The sequence below is a fragment of the Helianthus annuus genome, chromosome 8 (assembly GCF_002127325.2).
Source record: "Helianthus annuus cultivar XRQ/B chromosome 8, HanXRQr2.0-SUNRISE, whole genome shotgun sequence".
Lineage (NCBI taxonomy): Eukaryota > Viridiplantae > Streptophyta > Magnoliopsida > Asterales > Asteraceae > Helianthus > Helianthus annuus.
This window is the reverse complement of record NC_035440.2, coordinates 77,129,327-77,149,379: the sequence shown is the minus strand read 5'-3', so window position 1 is coordinate 77,149,379 and position 20,053 is coordinate 77,129,327. Positions and strand designations below refer to the sequence as shown.

General features: G+C 38.7%; 1 protein-coding gene across 1 annotated transcript; it reads right to left on the bottom strand.

Moving 5' to 3' along the window:
* Positions 1-18,480: 18,480 nt before the first annotated feature.
* On the bottom strand, positions 18,481-19,674 carry LOC110870172. The gene has a single exon (XM_022119376.1). It carries the CDS (start codon positions 19,672-19,674, stop codon positions 18,481-18,483), a length of 1,194 nt encoding a protein of 397 aa, XP_021975068.1.
* Positions 19,675-20,053: the final 379 nt, after the last annotated feature.

Sequence of the window (20,053 nt, the reverse complement as noted above, 5' to 3'; positions counted from 1 at the left end):
CTCTCTTTGATGGTCTGAGAGACGTTATTTTTAATGAAGCTCACAAGTCACGGTACTCGATCCATCCAGGATCGGATAAAATGTACCAGGACTTAAAGGATTTCTATTGGTGGCCGAGATTAAAAGGCGACGTTGCAACGTATGTTGGCAAATGTTTGACTAGTGCCAAAGTGAAGGCCGAATATCAGAAGCCTTCAGGTCTTCTGCAACAACCTGAAATACCCATGTGGAAATGGGAGCAGATTTCAATGGACTTTATAACGAAGTTGCCAAGGACACCCAGAGGTCACGATACGATTTGGGTAATCGTGGACCGTCTGACCAAATCTGCACACTTTTTGCCGATCAAGGAGAAAGATAATACAAGCAAGCTTGCTGAGCTGTACCTCAGAGTGTGACAACTGGCACCAAACCGGTAATTTCCGTACACTTTAATTATTATTTAATGACTGCAATTATGTGCTTTAATGTCAACATTATCTGATTACATACTACACAAGTTAATTCATGCACGTTTTATACTACAAAATATTGCTTTATGCATTAAGAAGATCGTTGCGTCAGAACTACTAGTAAACACACCGGTAAGACACGTTGTGTCAACAATCCTGCAGAAAGCAGTCAGACATTAGAATTTGGGCCTAGGTGTAGGTCCAACGACAAGAATACATTAGAACCCAAGAGTACATACAAGGGTTAACATATAGACCTTCCGAAAGCTAAAATACGCACTAAAAAGCACCCGAAACGCACTTTAAGTGCAGAATTTTATTAAATTCAGCAATAAATCAGCATTTAACACATAAATATTATGCAGAAATCATGATTTATCATCCATAATATTTCCCTAAGTATCGGGAATCAAAAGGGTTACAAAAGAATACTTAAAGGACACTAAACGGTGCAATTTAGCACTTTAACGAACGGGTATTTAACCAAACAACCGGACATTACCCGGAACATCAAAATATTATTAGAGGCATTGTTTTAACCTTGCCAAGCTAGTTATGGTCCCCAAACATCATAACACACTTTATTATTACGCAACACCTAAACCTTTAACTAAATCACTTACTTCCTAACCAATTAGTCTAACTTACCATTACATTGTAACTAAATCAAACCCCCCCTTGGTTGGATGGTTAGGAGACAAGAATCCCCATGGGATTTTATTGTTATATTTTAATAAGATATGTTAGAGCATATTCCTACAAGAGATTCCATATGCTAGAAAATTAGTATAAAAGCCTTAAGTGCATAACTCCACATGTCTCATTCATCACCAACACCCCACTTCTCTCCCTCCCTTCCCCTTGGTTCGGCCGAGATCATCACCACCATAACCACCATCATCCAATCATCTCCTACACATTCCAAGCTTATATCAAGGTGCTAGAAGGTGCATAAGGGAGCTAGGAGCTTTCGGAAGTTGAAGAACCTCAACCGTTTGCTTTTATCCACTTGTTTTCTCCTCTTGAACTCCCCTAGCCTTGTGCTAGTGGTAAGTTTCTTAGATCTTCATCCTCTTCATGTCTTTGATGGTTAATAGCTAAAAGAATGATGTAATCACAAGAAACACTAAAAACATAAGCAAGTCTTGAACATGAATCTTTCACATAAGCATAAATACATAAGAATACATGTTGAATATGTTGATTTGCTTCTTGTCGATTTATTATTAGTGTGGGTGATGTTAGACACCATATGGAGTCTACTAGATTATGATTGAGCACATGATCTAGTGAGTTAAAGTGGTGATCTTGTGAAAGACCAAGATCTCCATACTTTATATTTTCATGAACTTGATATAATGAAATGGGTTTCTTATGTAAACATGGTTTAAACAAAATACAAACCTTGTAAATAAATGATTACAAAGATAATTTTTCCCAAGAAACCAAGATTATTTACAAGACTTACAAAGTCATGGTTTCTAAGTAAACTAAAAATATTTTTAGTGTCTAAACAAGACTAGAAACGTATTTTTAACAAGAAAAATACAAGAGAAATATTTTTAGAAAAATCATTTTACAAGTTGTAAATGACTAGATCTATTATTAAAGTGATTTACAAACAAATAACCATATTTTTAAGGGTAACTAAACCTACTAAATAACATGGTAAGTTACTACAAGTTTTTACAAAAACTTCAAGTTCATGATAGAGTGTGATTTACATGATTTTGGCTTGTAGTAAGACTTGAATGAATTGTTGATGATTGTTGTGATGATTTAAAAGAAAATAAACACATGTTTTGAAAACATGGGAAACCTCCATTTTTAGGGGAAACTATGACAAAATTTCTATAAAATTTTGACACTTAGAAAAAAAATATAAGTTTCTAAGAAACTTATTCCCTAAAAATGTATATCAAGGTATTTACCAAGGTTTCCCTAATTTTTGTGTTAAGAAATGATGGTTTCTTCAAGGTTAAAAATTTACATTAAGTATGTATATTTTTGAGAAAAATATATATATTATTTGATCACCAAGTTTTGTGCTAAGTGTATGTAGTATGTATTATACGTGATAGTGTATTCGGACTTGAAAATACACTAAACACCCGTAAGAAGTGAAAATACAAAAATACACATACACATGCTTAGGCAAATACAAGAAAATATATTTGTGAAAATATATTATTTGATAGAATAAATAACTTGGACAAGTTATGAACATAAAATGAAGTTTTGAACAAAGATACATAATTCGGGTGCAAAGTGCAAAATACAAGATACTTATATTAATTTTTGAGAAAATAATATAAGTAAGATACATAGTTAAAAATATAAAATATTTTTAACACAACAATACATATACCAAAGATAGTGACTTGTGCTTGTCCAATACAAGTCTAGTGACTGACGATAATAAAACACGTTTAGGTCACGACGCATTATAAGCAAATCCGGTGAAGTTTACGACGCAAGGAACGCAAAGTTGTGAGTTCATGCTCCCCCTTTTCTTTTAACTGTTTTCAGTTTTATAACTTTGGGGGTGAAATACATGTTACAAATATTATGATGTTTACAAACGGTATGTTGATTACAAAAACAAGAAGCACTCTTGGTGATAACTAGTACCAAGTATGATGCGTTCTGAGAAATTATACGAGAAATGATACGAGAAACCGTGTCACGAATAGGGTACCATAAGCACCATTAATCGTGTACATACTTAGACCGCAGAACAAAAGGTTAGATCTAATGGGTTTCAGGGCAGCCCCACTCTTGGTGACAACTAGTACCGAGTAGTGTTTTTGTGTCTCAGTCGTGAATCGACTACTAGAAAAATGCCTATGGTTTGGTGACTTCCTATGTCGTGTCACATGTTAATGGCCTTGCAACCCATTAACAACTTAATACATACATGAATACTTGATTTACACAAAATACATACCATGTTTTTCACACAAAGTATACAAACGTTCAATGCAAAAACTGCATGAATTCACACCAACATTATGTAGACGTTTTTCCAAAACTCACATGTATTTCAGGTAACTAGAAGCGGATGTGCGCGCGGCTTTATTCATGCTTGTGGATGTCGCTTATGTTTATCTTTAAATAAAGTTGTAAACTTTTTAAGACAATGTTTTATGCTATCTCGCGATGTAAACGCTAAATTATGTTTTCAAATTATGAAATGTTTGGTATTTGAAGTTATTTTTACGAGCAGGTAGTATGTTTACCTTTCGTATGCAATGAGAACCTTTCATGATCACACCTCGTGCTTCCACCGCAGAAAGGGGTGTGACAGATTGGTATCAGAGCTGCGATTGTAGTGAACCAGGATTCCTTCTCGAGTCTAGACTACAATCTCTAGGATCCTATCATGAAAGGGGTTTTCATTGCATAAAACTTCCCGCGACATCTACTACCTGAAACTGTTTACAAAAATTCAAGAAGAGACACTACGAGACTTAGGGTGCACTAGAGTAGCACTTGCCTGTGATTATGAATTACTTTCAATTATGTGTATACGTATACTAGAAGTAGAATGTCACACGTATATGTGACTATGCTATAAAACAGTGACCTATCTGAAGGAAGAAATACGAGGGTGAAACGAACTGTGCGGATTGTGCAAGGAGTTACGTAATTATGGATGCATACATAATTATGGAATTCAGTGCGCATAAACCACAACAAGTCTTGTCACGTATAGATTCCCTCAGTACAAGAAAAGGTCAAACGTATACTCTTTGGAGTAATGACTTAGGGTATAATGACAAGAACCGCCAATGTGAAGTAAGATGTTTACCTAATTATACACGCTTGTTGTTGTATGAATTGATTTATGAATTGCGCGGAATGTTTGATGTCACTTATGTGGTATATGCCTGCGTATATATATATACTACTACTGTCTCGTATGACGATATCAAACAAATGTCTAACCCTATTGTGTTGTGTTCTTCCAGAACATGGCACCAAGAAGAGCTGTGAACGCTCGTGATCAACCTCCTCCTCCCCCACTGCCAAGAACTGCTGAAGAGCTTAACGCTCTACTGGAAGAAAGGATCTCTGCAGCTATCGCTCAGTACGAGGCGAACCACACCGAACACAGTGGAGGACCAAGCAATGCTAGGCAAAATGGTAATGGAAACTCATCTGGAGGAAACGGAGCTCAGGGCTGCACTTTCAAGCAGTTTCTCGACTGCAAACCAATGAACTACGATGGCACAGGAGGTGCAGTAGCGTTCGTACGCTGGACGGAGAAGACTGAAGCTACTATCCGCATCAGCAAGTGTACCACGGATCAACAAGTCACTTTTGCTATTGGGTTGTTTGTCGATGAAGCTCTGACATGGTGGAATTTGCAAGTTCAAACTTTGGGTGATGATGACCGCGTATGGCATGACTTGGGATGAACTGAAAGAGAAAATGAGGGAAAAGTATTGCTCCTGTGCTGAACTCCAAAGGTTGGAGACTGAGTTCTGGCACTTGACTATGGAAGGTGCTGACATTAATGGGTATACTCGAAGGTTCCACGATCTGTCTAGGTGCTAACATTTGGGGACTGGCCCCAGAATTTCGCGGCATGGTAACTTCAGCCAAACCCCAAACAATCACTGAGGCTGTAACTCTGGCTATCAGCCTTACTGAAGATTGTGTTCGTATGAAGAAGCTATCTCTGAACGCAGCAGAAAAGTCTGAAATGCATGCTGAGTCGTCTGGGGACAAGAAGAGGAAACATGCAAACCTGAATCAAGCAACTCGTAACAACAAGGGTTCCAATAAGAAGCGTGACACCAACCCGCCTCAGGAGGCGAAATCTCTTGCAGCCATGAATGACGCTCTAGCTAAGGGACATCTGGGCACTTTGCCCAAATGCAATCGGTGCAAGCGTTATCACGAGGGAGTTTGTCGCATTTCAAAGTGTGACAAGTGTGGAAAGTTGGGTCACCGCACTGAAGACTGCTGGGGTAAGGGAAACAGTAATGGGAATGGAAACCGCAACGGTGCTGGAAACAATGGTGGGAATGGAAATGGCAATGGTAACCGAGTTGGAAATGGAGCTGGGCGAAACCAAGGATGCTTCAGTTGTGGAAGCAATGAACATTTCATGAAAGACTGCCTGAAGAGAAACAACACTCAAGCTCGAGCATTTGTGATTGGAGCAAGGGATGCACGCGAGGACCCTAACGTGGTCACTGGTACGTTTCTCGTTAACAATCACTTTGCATCCATATTATTTGACAATGGTGCCGATTATAGTTTCATGTCTGTGGAATTTAAACATATGCTTGGGATAGAGTCTAGTAGATTGGATATTCCTTACTCAATAGAACTAGCCAATGGTAAACTTGTTGAATCGGGCAAAGTTGTTAGAGGCTGCACACTAGAACTTGGTGAACGAAGATTTAGTATCGACCTCTTACCTATTCAATTGGGTAGCTTCGATATAGTAGTCGGAATGGACTGGCTGTCCAAGAACAAAGCTGAAGTTATATGTCATGAGAAGACCATTCGCATCCCATTGGCGAATGATGAAACTCTCATCGTACATGGAGAAAAACGAGACGCACCTCTGCGAATCATCAGTTGCATGAAGGCACAGAAGTGCTTGAGGAAAGGATGTGTTGCTTTCCTAGCTCACGTTGTAGACAAGAAGGCTGAGGAGCCGAGACTCGAAGACATTCCTGTGGTGCAAGAATTTCCTGATGTTTTTCCCGAAGATCTCCCAGGACTACCTCCGCAATGACAAGTCGAATTCCATATAGACCTGGTTCCAGGAGCCACTCCTGTAGCCAAGGCACCCTATCGGCTTGCACCATCCGAAATGCAAGAATTATCTACACAACTCCAGGAGTTGTTGGATAAAGGATTCATAAGGCCAAGCTTCTCGCCCTGGGGAGCTCCAATATTGTTCGTGAAGAAAAAGGATGGAACTCTGCGGATGTGCATCGATTACAGAGAAATGAACAAGCTCACAATCAAGAATCGGTACCCACTACCGAGGATTGACGACTTATTTGATCAGTTGCAAGGATCAAGCTACTATTCCAAGATCGATCTTCGATCTGGATACCATCAGTTAAGGATACAAGAAGAAAGCGTACCAAAGACTGCATTTAGAACGCGCTATGGGCATTACGAGTTCCTTGTGATGCCGTTCGGAATAACAAATGCGCCAGCAGTATTTATGGATCTGATGAACCACGTATGCAAACCATATCTCAATAAATTCGTGATTGTATTTATCGATGATATCCTGATCTACTCACGGACGAAAGAAGAACACTCGAGCAACACCTCAGAACCATACTGGAACTACTGAAGAAAGAGAAACTCTATGCAAAATTCTCAAAGAATTGGGAAGGGCATTCACGTAGACCCATCCAAGATTGAAGCCATAAAGAATTGGGAAGCCCCCAAAACCCCAACTGAAGTTCGGCAATTTTTGGGATTAGCGGGCTATTACCAACGATTCATCGAGAATTTCTCAAAAATAGCTCAACCGCTAACCGCCCTCACGCAGAAAGAAAAGAAGTACGACTGGGGTGACAAGCAGGAAGAAGCCTTCCAGCTACTTAAAAATAAGCTATGCGATGCACCAATACTATTATTACCCGAAGGCACTGAAGACTTCGTGGTATACTGTGACGCTTCACGACAAGGTTTGGGTTGTGTGCTCATGCAACGCCAAAAAGTCATCGCTTATGCTTCAAGACAATTGAAGGTACATGAAAAGAATTATACCACACACGACCTGGAACTCAGTGAGGTGGTATTTGCCTTGAAGATCTGGCGACACTATCTGTATGGTATTCGTTGTACAATCTTCATAGATCACAAAAGCTTACAACACATATTTGATCAGAAGGAGTTGAACATGCGCCAGCGACGATGGGTTGAGCTGCTAAATGATTACGACTGTGAGATTAAGTACCATCGTGGAAAGACGAACGTTGTAGCAGACGCGTTAAGCCGGAAGGAAAGGGCTAAGACCCTAAGGGTTCGGGCATTGGAAATGACGATTCGAACGAACCTCACAGCACGTATTCGTGACGCCCAACAAGAAGCCCTTAAAATGGAAAATCGTAAAGCTGAATACCTCCGGGGTGCATTAAAATATATGGTGCCAAATGAAGAGGGAGCCTTATACTTTAAGAAACGTATATGGGTTCCGCTCTATGGTGGCCTACGAGAAGTCATCCTTGATGAAGCGCATAAATCGAGATACTCGATCCATCCAGGATCGGACAAGATGTATCAAGACTTGAAAGAATACTATTGGTGGCCGAGACTCAAGAGCGACGTAGCTATTTATGTTGGAAAATGCTTAACCTGTGCTAAGGTTAAGGCTGAATATCAGAAACCGTCTGGCCTATTACAACAACCAGAGATTCCCATGTGGAAGTGGGAGCAAATCTCGATGGACTTCATAACGAAATTACCCAGGACCCCTAGAGGGCACGATATGATATGGGTGATAGTCGATCGGCTAACGAAGTTTGCGCATTTCCTACCAATCCGAGAGAAGGATAGCACTGGAAAGCTTGCTGAGATATACTTAAAAGAAATTGTGGCACGTCATGGAGTGCCTATCTCAATCATTTCAGACAGAGATGGACGCTTTGTCTCAAGAATCTGGCAATCCTTTCAGGAAGCCTTTGGATCTCAACTAGATCTAAGCACGGCATTCCATCCACAAACAGACGGTCAGAGCGAACGGACCATACAAACGTTAGAAGATATGCTTCGCGCATGTGTCATGGACCTAGGCGGCAGCTGGGATACTCATCTACCTTTAGTTGAGTTTTCCTACAATAACAGTTATCATACAAGCATCAAAGCCGCACCGTTCGAAGCTCTGTATGGCCGCAAGTGTCGATCGCCCTTATGTTGGGCAGACGCTGGAGATAAACGTATGGTTGGTCTTGAACTTGTACAAGAGACAACCGACAAGATCACGCAGATCCGAGAACGTATTAAGGCAGCTCGAGATCGACAAAAGAGCTACGCGGATCGAAGACGAAAACCATTAGAATTCGAGGTGGGAGACAAAGTTTTGCTGAAGGTCTCCCATTGGAAGGGCGTAGTAAGATTTGGGAAACGTGGAAAGCTGAATCCTCGATACGTCGGACCATTCAAGATCTTAGAAAGAATCGGTACCGTGGCATACAAGTTGGAATTACCGGAAGAACTGAATGGGGTACATGACACGTTCCATGTATCCAACCTCAAGAAGAGTCCAACACAAGAAAACGTAATCATCTCTGCGGATGAAGTACATATTGATGGCGCCCTCCGATTTACAGAACAACCCGTTGAGGTTACAGACTAGAAAGTCAACAAGACCAGGAGGAGCACTGTTAAACTTGTCAAAGTACGTTGGAACTCAAAGCACGGACCCGAATACACGTGGGAACGTGAAGACCAGTTCAAAGAAAAGTACCCCCACCTGTTCAAGAAGACTCCTGCGAGGGTTAGCTCAGCCTGAATTTCGGGACGAAATTCTTTTAACGGGGGGAGACTGTGACAACTGGCACCAAACCGGTAATTTCCGTACACTTTAATTATTATTTAGTGACTGCAATTATGTGCTTTAATGTCAACATTATCTGATTACATACTACACAAGTGAATTCATGCACGTTTTATACTACAAAATATTGCTTTATGCATTAACAAGAGCGTTGCGTCAGAAATACTAGTAAACACACCGGTAAGACACGTTGTGTCAACAATCCTGCAGAAAGCAGTCAGACATTAGAATTAGGGCCTAGGTGTAGGTCCAACGACAAGAATACATTAGAACCCAAGAGTACATACAAGGGTTTCTTGGTCACGTGGTTAACGGAAATGGAATTCATGTGGATCCTACAAAGATCGAGGCGATCAAGAATTAGGAAACTCCGAAAACGCCAACTGAGATTCGACAATTCTTAGGTTTGGCTGGGTATTACCACAGATTTATTGAGGATTTTTCGAAAATCGCTCAACCATTGACCTCCTTCACTCAAAAAGACAAGAAGTACGAATGGGGAGACAAGCAAGAAGAAGCATTTCAGTTGTTAAAGAACAAACTTTGCGATGAACCGATCTTATCTCTACCCGAAGGCACTGACGACTTCGTGGTATATTGCGACGCCTCGTGTCAAGGTTTAGGCTGCGTGTTGATGCAGCGACAGAAGGTTATAGCTTATGCTTCACGCCAGCTGAAGGTTCATGAGAAAAATTACACCACACATGATTTGGAACTAGGCGCCGTGGTTTGCTTTGAAAATCTAGCGGCATTACTTGTATGGCACGCATTGCACAATCTTTACTGATCACAAGAGCCTGCAGCATACATTTGATCAAAAAGAGCTTAATATGAGATAGCGCCGATGGGTAGAGCTGTTGAACGATTATGATTGTGAGATTAAATATCACCCAGGAAAGGCGAATGTGGTCGCAGATGCCCTGAGTCGGAAAGAAAGAATCAAGCCCATAAGGGTTAGGGCTTTGGAAATGATTATTCAAACGGACCTCTCATTGCGCATTCGTGCCGCGTAGAGAGAAGCTCTTAAGGAAGAGAATCTTGAGAATGAATATCTTCATGGGATGGAGAAGCAGCTAGTACCCAATGATGAAGGAACGTTGTGCTTCATGAAACGAAATTGGGTTCCTCTCTTTGGTGGTCTGAGAGACGTTATTTTTAATGAAGCTCACAAGTCACGGTACTCGATCCATCCAGGATCGGATAAAATGTACCAGGATTTAAAGGATTTCTATTGGTGGCCGAGATTAAAAGGCGACGTTGCAACGTATGTTGGCAAATGTTTGACTTGTGCCAAAGTGAAGGCCGAATATTAGAAGCCTTCAGGTCTTCTGCAACAACCTGAAATACCCATGTGGAAATGGGAGCAGATTTCAATGGACTTTATAACGAAGTTGCCAAGGACACCCAGAGGTCACAATACGATTTGGGTAATCGTGGACCGTCTGACCAAATCTGCACACTTTTTGCCGATCAAGGAGAAAGATAATACAAGCAAGCTTGCTGAGCTGTACCTCAGAGTGTGAAAACTGGCACCAAACCGGTAATTTCCGTACACTTTAATTATTATTTAATGACTGCAATTATGTGCTTTAATGTCAACATTATCTGATTACATACTACACAAGTGAATTCATGCACGTTTTATACTACAAAATATTGCTTTATGCATTAACAAGAGCGTTGCGTCAGAAATACTAGTAAACACACCGGTAAGACACGTTGTGTCAACAATCCTGCAGAAAGCAGTCAGACATTAGAATTAGGGCCTAGGTGTAGGTCCAACGACAAGAATACATTAGAACCCAAGAGTACATACAAGGGTTAACATATAGACCTTCCTAAAGCTAAAATACGCACTAAAAAGCACCCGAAACGCACTTTAAGTGCAGAATTTTATTAAATTCAGCAATAAATCAGCATTTAACACATAAATATTATGCAGAAATCATGATTTATCATCCAGAATATTTCCCTAAGTATCGGGAATCAAAAGGGTTACAAAAGAATACTTAAAGGACACTAAACGGTGCAATTTAGCACTTTAACGAACCGGTATTTAACCAAACAACCGGACATCACCCGGAACATCAAAATATTATTAGAGGCATTGTTTTAACATTTCCAAGCTAGTTATGGTCCCCAAACATCATAACACACTTTATTATTACGCAACACCTAAACCTTTAACTAAATCACTTACTTCCTAACCAATTAGTCTAACTTACCATTACATTGTAACTAAATCAAACCCCCCTGGTTACGCAACACCTAAACCTTTAACTAAATCACTTACTTTCTAACCAATTAGTCTAACTTACCATTACATTGTAACTAAATCAAACCCCCCCCCTTGGTTGGATGGTTAGGAGACAAGAATCCCCATGGGATTTTATTGTTATATTTTAATAAGATATGTTAGAGCATATTCCTACAAGAGATTCCATATGCTAGAAAATTAGTATAAAAGCCTTAAGTGCATAACTCCACATGTCTCATTCATCACCAACACCCCACTTCTCTCCCTCCCTACCCCTTGGTTCGGCCGAGATCATCACCACCATAACCACCATCATCCAATCATCTCCTACACATTCCAAGCTTATATCAAGGTGCTAGAAGGTGCATAAGAGAGCTAGGAGCTTTCGGAAGTTGAAGAACCTCAACCGTTTGCTTTTTTCCACTCGTTTTCTCCTCTTGAACTCCCCTAGCCTTGTGCTAGTGGTAAGTTTCTTAGATCTTCATCCTCTTCATGTCTTTGATGGTTAATAGCTAAAAGAATGATGAAATCACAAGAAACACTAAAACATAAGCAAGTCTTGAACATGAATCTTTCACATAAGCATAAATACATAAGAATACATGTTGAATATGTTGATTTGCTTCTTTACGATTTATTATTAGTGTGGGTGATGTTAGACACCATATGGAGTCTACTAGATTATGATTGAGCACATGATCTAGTGAGTTAAAGTGGTGATCTTGTGAAAGACCAAGATCTCCATACTTTATATTTTCATGAACTTGATATAATGAAATGGGTTTCTTATGTAAACATGGTTTAAACAAAATACAAACCTTGTAAATAAATGATTACAAAGATAATTTTTCCCAAGAAACCAAGATTATTTACAAGACTTACAAAGTCATGGTTTCTAAGTAAACTAAAAATATTTTTAGTGTCTAAACAAGACTAGAAACGTATTTTTAACAAGAAAAATTCAAGAGAAAGATTTTTAGAAAAATCATTTTACAAGTTGTAAATGACTAGATCTATTATTAAAGTGATTTACAAACAAATAGCCATGTTTTTAAGGGTAACTAAGCCTACTAAATAACATGGTAAGTTACTACAAGTTTTTTCAAAAACTTCAAGTTCATGATAGAGTGTGATTTACATGATTTTGGCTTGTAGTAAGACTTGAATGAATTGTTAATGATTGTTGTGATAATTTAAAAGAAAATAAACACATGTTTTGAAAACATGGGAAACCTTCATTTTTAGGGGAAACTCTGACAAAATTTCTATAAAATTTTGACACTTAGAAAAAAAATATAAGTTTCTAAGAAACTTATTCCCTAAAAATGTATATCAAGGTATGTACCAAGGTTTCCCTAATTTTTGTGTTAAGAAATGATGGCTTCTTCAAGGTTAAAAATTTACATTAAGTATGTATATTTTTGAGAAAAATATATAAATTATTTGATCACCAACTTTTGTGCTAAGTGTATGTAGTATGTATTATACGTGATAGTGTATTAGGACTTGAAAATACACTAAACACCCGTAAGAAGTGAAAATACAAAAATACACATATAACATGCTTAGGCAAATACAAGAAAATATATTTGTGAAAATATATTATTTGATAGAATAAATAACTTGGACAAGTTATGAACATAAAATGAAGTTTTGAACAAAGATACATAATTCGGGTGCAAAGTGCAAAATACAAGATACTTATATTAATTTTGAGAAAATAATATAAGTAAGATACATAGTTAAAAATATAAAATATCTTTAACACAACAATACATATACCAAAGATAGTGACTTGTGCTTGTCCATTACAAGTCTAGTGACTGACGATAATAAAACACGTTTGGGTCATGACGCATTATAAGCAAATCCGGTGAAGTTTACGACGCAAGGAACGCAAAGTTGTGAGTTCATGCTCCCCCTTTTCTTTTAACTGTTTTCAGTTTTATAACTTCGGAGGTGAAATACATGTTACAAATATTATGATGTTTACAAACGGTATGTTGATTACAAAAACAAGAAACACTCTTTGTGATAACTAGTACCAAGTATGATGCGTTCTAAGAAATGATACGAGAAACCGTGTCACGAATAGGGTACCATAAGCACCATTAATCGTGTACATACTTAGACCGCAGAACAAAAGGTTAGATCTAATTGGTTTCAGGGCAGCCCCACTCTTGGTGACAACAAGTACCGAGTAATGTTTTTGTGTCTCGGTCGTGAATCGACTACTAGAAAAATGCCTATGGTTTGGTGACTTCCTATGTCGTGTCACATGTTAATGGCCTTGCAACCCATTAACAACTTAATACATACATGAATACTTGATTTACACAAAATACATACCATGTTTTTCATACAAAGTATACAAACGTTCAATACAAAAACTGCATGAATTCACACCAACATTATGTTGACGTTTTTCCAAAACTCACATGTATTTCAGGTAACTAGAAGCGGATGTGCGCGCGGCTTTACTCATGCTTGTGGATGTCGCTTATGTTTATCTTTAAATGAAGTTGTAAACTTTTTAAGACAATGTTTTATGCTATCTCGCGATGTAAACGCTAAATTATGTTTTCAAATTATGAAATGTTTGGGATTTGAAGTTATTTTTACGAGCATGTAGTATGTTTACCTTTCGTATGCAATGAGAACCTTTCATGATCACACCTCGTGCTTCCGCCGCAGAAAGGGGTGTGACACAGAGAGATTGTCGCACGTCATGGAGTGCCTCTCTCGATTATCTCTGATAGAGATGGAAGATTCGCAAGGATTTGGCAGCCCTTCCAAGAAGCCTTTGGTTCTCAGTTGAATCTGAGTACTGCATTCCATCCGCAGACAGATGGCCAGAGCGAACGAACGATTCAAACGTTGGAATACATGTTACGAGCTTGCGTGATGGATTTGGGTGGTAGTTGGGACACTCACTTACCCTTGGTAGAATTCTCTTACAACAACAGCTACCATGCGAATATCCAAGCTGCACCATTTGAGGCTCTGCTTTTTATGGACGCAAGTGTCGATCACCGTTATGCTGGGCAGACGCGGGTGATAGACAGCTTGTTGGTCCTGAATTGGTTCAAGAGACGACTGATAAGATTACACAGATCCGAGAGCGCATAAAGTCGGCTCATGATTGACAGAAGAGTTACGCGGAGTGAAGAAGGAAACCGTTGGAGTTTGCAGTAGGAGATATGGTTTTGTTAAAGGTTTCACCCTGGAAGGGTGTAGCACGCTTTGGGAAGCGTGGGAAGTTGAACCCGCAATACATTGGACCATTTAAAATCCTGGAGAGGATTGGTCTTGTAGCTTACAAGTTGGATCTACCCACAGAACTGAATGGCGTTCATGATACATTTCATGTATCTAACCTGAAAAAGAGTCCAACTCAAGAGACAGTTGCCATACCTGCCGATGAAGTCCATATTGACGACACACTCCACTTTACTAAAGAACCTGTTGAGGTTACGGATTGGAAGGTTAACAAGACACGCAGGAGTAGTGTTAAACTCGTCAAGGTTCGTTGGAACGCGCGACACGGCCTAGAGTTCACTTGGGAGCGTGAGGATCGTATGAAAGAAAAATACCCACATTTGTTCCCCAAGATCCCTGCAACTAGTAGCATAACTAAAATTTCGGGACGAAATTTTCTTAACGGGGGGAGAATTTTACAACCCTCATAAATCCAGGTATCCATACAATAAATTAATATTAATTAATGCTTAATGACTGTGCTGGATTATACATACCTGCTTTCTAATTACTACATCATACTTACATGTGCATCACATATTACATAATGTCACCTTATTATCACATGCAAACTTTATTGACATACATAATGCACAAAGCACAGATAGCACAGTTAACGGATAAAGCAGGAATATGCTAACGGGGTTCAGTACATAGACAGACAGTGTTTTGAGACCCAGTATGGGCCAGGGACAGGGTACTACACTAGTATGGTGTGTAGGGAAGTAAGGACCATAAAACTGTGTCACTAGGTGATAGATAAAGTGCCGGAAAATGCCTAAAATCCACTTAAAGTGCAGAATTTTGCATTTTTCAGCAAAATTAAGCTTTTTAACAAGCTAGTTATCTGCAAAAATTTGTCTAAATGGTCCTGAATGCTTTCCTAAGTGTCGGGAATTAAAAGTGTCACAAAAAGTAACATAAAGATCATTAAACGGAATAGCTTGACACTTTAACGAACCGGTATCTAACCGAACAATTGGACACTACCCGAAACACCAAAATTATACTAGAAACATTGTTTAATTATTTTTGAGCTAGTCATGATCCCCGAACACCTTAACACCCACTAAAATATCTAGTAACTAACTAAACTAACTATACACTTGATTTTGAACTAGTAAGTAACCAACTAGTTACAAGTTACACTTGGACCCCCTTCCCCTAGGCTAGTCATCGGCCATACCACCACCATACCCTCAATGATTTGATTTCTTATTTTATTAGATCCTTGCTTGATCTTATGAACAAAATATTGAGAGGTATGGCTATAAGTAAGGTATGAATATTCAAGAGATCATCACACTTCACAACACCACACACTTCATCTCTCTCTTACTCTCTCCCTCTCCTCTCGGCCTAGCTTAGTGCCGCCATCACCACCACCTTACATCCATCATCCACTCATTCCATATACTCTCAAGGTTGTAAGAAGGTGTCTTGTGAAGCTTGGTGCTCTTGAATCTTGAAGAACCTCCATCAATTGCTCTTATCCATCACTTTTCATCATCTTCTTCATCAAGTGTTCTTCCCTAGCTTAGAGCTAGTAGTAAGACTCTCACACCCCTTTGTTACTTCTAATTTTAATTTGTTAAAAGATGTGTTATGTTATAAATCACAAGAACCCTAAAAGACATAATCTTGAATCATGAACACAAAGCTTACATATGATGAAATCTTGTTGAAATAATGTTGTTTAGAGTATGTATGATACTTGCTTGATTACTTGAGATTATGATGTTGATCATCATAAGGAGCTTGGTAGATTGTGATTAAACACATGATCTAGCAAGTTAGAGGATGATTATGTGCTAACACAAGAAGATCATCCTCATGCATGAGCATGAACTTGAATGATAAGATGATTTCTTGAAAAACAATGAACAAAGTAAGCTAGTAATCTTATGAATCTAAGATTTATGAATGGTATTTTGAAAGAACCGAGTTCAAAATATGATTTTTAGAAAATAGTAGTTCATACTTGAACAAACACTATTTTTAGAGATAAGACAAGTGTATAAACACTTATGAAATAAAAAGACCTCACAAAGAAACGTTTTTGTAAAATGTGTTTACAAGTTGTAAACACCTAGATTCTTTAAGAATGAGATTTTTAAAGAAAGGAACACACTTTAGAGGATAATTAACTCCAATAAATATGCTACCAAGTTACTACAAGTTTTTACGAAAACTCAAGTTCATAATCTCTATATAGATAGTTTGTTTTTGCACTTGGTAAGTATAATCTTGTTTGGGGTTGATTGTTGATTATTGTGTGTTGATTTTGAAAAGAAAATGACATGCTTTAATAGCATGGACACCTCCATTTTCAAAGGAAACTGTGGCAAAATTTTCTAAAAATACAAACACTTAGAAAATATTTTCTAAACAAGTACTTACAAGTATGTCTTAAACTATATTCTTCAATATAAACTTTGCCATGATTTTTGTAACAAAAGTACAAATATTGGAGGTTGGTTTTTATAAATAAAAATGGGTAAATATATATATTTAGAATATATGTACATATTAAGACACTTGTGTGATTATTTTTATACTTGGTGAAATTGTTATATTATTTTAGGGTAAATTAATATAACTTAAAAAAGTACCGCGAAATTTACTATCCAAAACAATACCGTTACAAATATATCTTTGGTAAATATTATTTTGGATACAAGAAAGGAAAATATGATTTTTGTAAATATTACAAAGTTATATCATACATTGACAAAAGGGAAGATATTATTTTTTGGAGAAGTTAAAATATATTTTATTAGTATATTTAGAAGATATATGATTTTTGGGAAAAATATATATTCTGGACAGTATATCATTTCGGAAATTACAAATACATTAACATGAAAATACATGTATAAGATACCCCTATCCTTGGGAAGGAATCACGAAAATAAAACACTTGAGAAGTATTGTTACGAAAATGTGGTTTAAACAATTATTCCAAAACTAAATATAATTTGAGGTTAAAATAATTATTATTTTGATAAATAATTGTACAACTTGGAATAACATTAGTAACATAACTCCAAAACGTTAATACTAAGCAAAGGCACGACCCGTTCGTCTAATAGACGTTAGTACACTGTAGGTAGTCGTGTTCGTTGAGGAGATTTGGGTTACAATTCTGAAGACGCATTACTGTGAGTTCATGTCCCCCTTTTCTTTAAACTGTTTTGTTTATTTACTTCGGGGGTGAAATACATGTTACAAAGGATTACTTACAATACAATTGGTATGGTTGGCCTAGGAAAGACCCATAGATCATGTGATTGGGTAGGCGTATACTTGAGGCCATCAATCCTCTTGTAGGACCGAGGGGCATGAGTGATATATCTATTTGGGTGTAGCGAGCCCACACCCATGAGGCCAGGGTGGCCCATAGTGGTGACTATGTCTTCCAACCGGAAGCCCGGTACAAATTTGCTAGGTTTGAGTCTTCCTACACCGTCACACATATCAGTGGCCTTGCAAACCATTGGTGATCTTTTCCTTGTTTGCTATCATACCGGGACATTCATACTTACACTATTTACAAGGGTTTATACATACTCACGAACACATGAACTCGCTCAACTTTTGTTGATATTTTTAAACTACATGTATTTCAGGGAACTAAGTGGATCTGGCAGGTGTGTGCATGTGTTTCAAGCTGCGTTTAAATAAAAGATGTCATCCGTAGAGTTTAGGGGATGTATCCTACTCCTGGATGGGATACGTGTTTCTAAACTCAGGTTTTATTTAAAGTCTTTTGTGGAGTCTTTATGAACTCAGTTAGACATGTCATGGTTTATAACTTAATTTGGTGTCGATGTTTTCAGACAAGTATGTGTGGTATTTTTAAACTTAACTTTTATGGATGAATATCTTTTTGGTTTTTATCATATAGCGTTGTTATGATTGAATGCTATGGTATTAAGAAGTCACACCAATAAACCACGCTTCCGCAAAAGTCAGGGTGTGACAACATCATAGTTGGAAGGTATATTGATAACTACAAAAGTGAGAGGTTGAACTATCTCCATCTTGCCTTCACTGAAACGGACTTCGACGGTTAGTTGCCCTAAAGGCTTGAGGGGTATGTCAGCAATACCTTTTATGGAGGTCCTAGATGGTTGAAGATTTGAACGTTCCTTATTGCTCAAACGATTGAAGAACTTTTCAAACATAATTTCAGTAGCTACACCAGTGTCTATGTATGCTCTGCTTGTCTTTAGTGTACCCACAGTTGGCTCAACCACAATAGGGTTTGAGAGTGGGTCCCTTTCTGTTGAGGGGAAGCAAATACACTGAAGCTCCCAAGCTTCCAACCTTTGTCGTTTGTGGGGAACCTTTCCATTGAAATCCACTATGTTAACTTCTTTAATTTTGCCTTCGGCTATCTTGTCCCTTACCCTCTTCACTAAGTGGGCAAGCTCTCCGGACTTCACGGCCTCCTCAATCCTCTTTTTGAGTTGAAAGCAATCGTTAGTATGGTGACCCTTCTCCTCATGAACTTCGCAGAATTGGGTGGATTTTTCATTCCTTTTACTTTTTGGGAGATGTCTAAGAGGTCGGAAGCTTTGTTTCACCTCCTCTGTAGCAAGAATCTCTTGTGGGGTTTTTGTGAGGGTTGTAAAGTTTATGGCCTTCTCCCTACTTGGAGGGTTCCGGCCTTCAGATCTTCGTGGCTCTGAGCCCCTTTGACGTCTGTCATAGTAATGAAAATCCCCCTTCTTTCTAGCTGGATTGTTGCCTTGCCAGCTAGATCCCCTTTTTCTTTGCTCCTTTATGTCTACAGCCTCCTCTCCTCTAATGTGGGCTTCAGCCCTCTCGAGAGCTTCTTCCAAGGTCTTTGGCAGGTACTTGTTGAAATCCCTTGTAAGGTTTTTGGAGGTGATGGCATTCATGAAGCCGGCCACTCTCATCTTTTTGTCTGCCCCCACATACGTCAGACCTTCTTTTTTGTATCTTTCTATGAATTCTCGAAGGCTCTCGTTATCTCTTTGCTTTATCTGGAAGATCACCGTGGCATCTTTAACGTACCGCCTTTGCTGCGAGAAATCAGCCAAAAACCCCTTGCTCAGGTCATCGAAGCTTCGAACGCCTCTGGCAGGCAAATCATTGAACCATATTCTGGCTGACCCGACGAGGGTTTGCATGAACATGAGGCAGCATTCAGCGTTAGACCATTTTTTTTATCCTAGCAGCACCAATGAAGATTTGGAGGTCATCCTCTGGGTCTTCAGTTCCATCATATGTTCTGATATGGGATGGCATCTTAATCTTTGTTTAGAAATCATAATCAGCGATTTGCTGGGAGAAGCATGACAAATTGCTTGGTTTATATGGCTTGGCCAAATCCTCTTCCACCCTTACACCTGTGTTATTGGTGTTATTGTTGTTCCCTTGAGTGGCCAGCACTTGATTAATAAAGTGTTGCCAAGGGAAGCTTGCCATCATTTGAGCCATCATCTAAGGCATAAGGTAGAAGCCTTGAAGGCTTCCAAGTGAAACTGGGTAGTCTACCCCTAAAAGAGTGCTTTT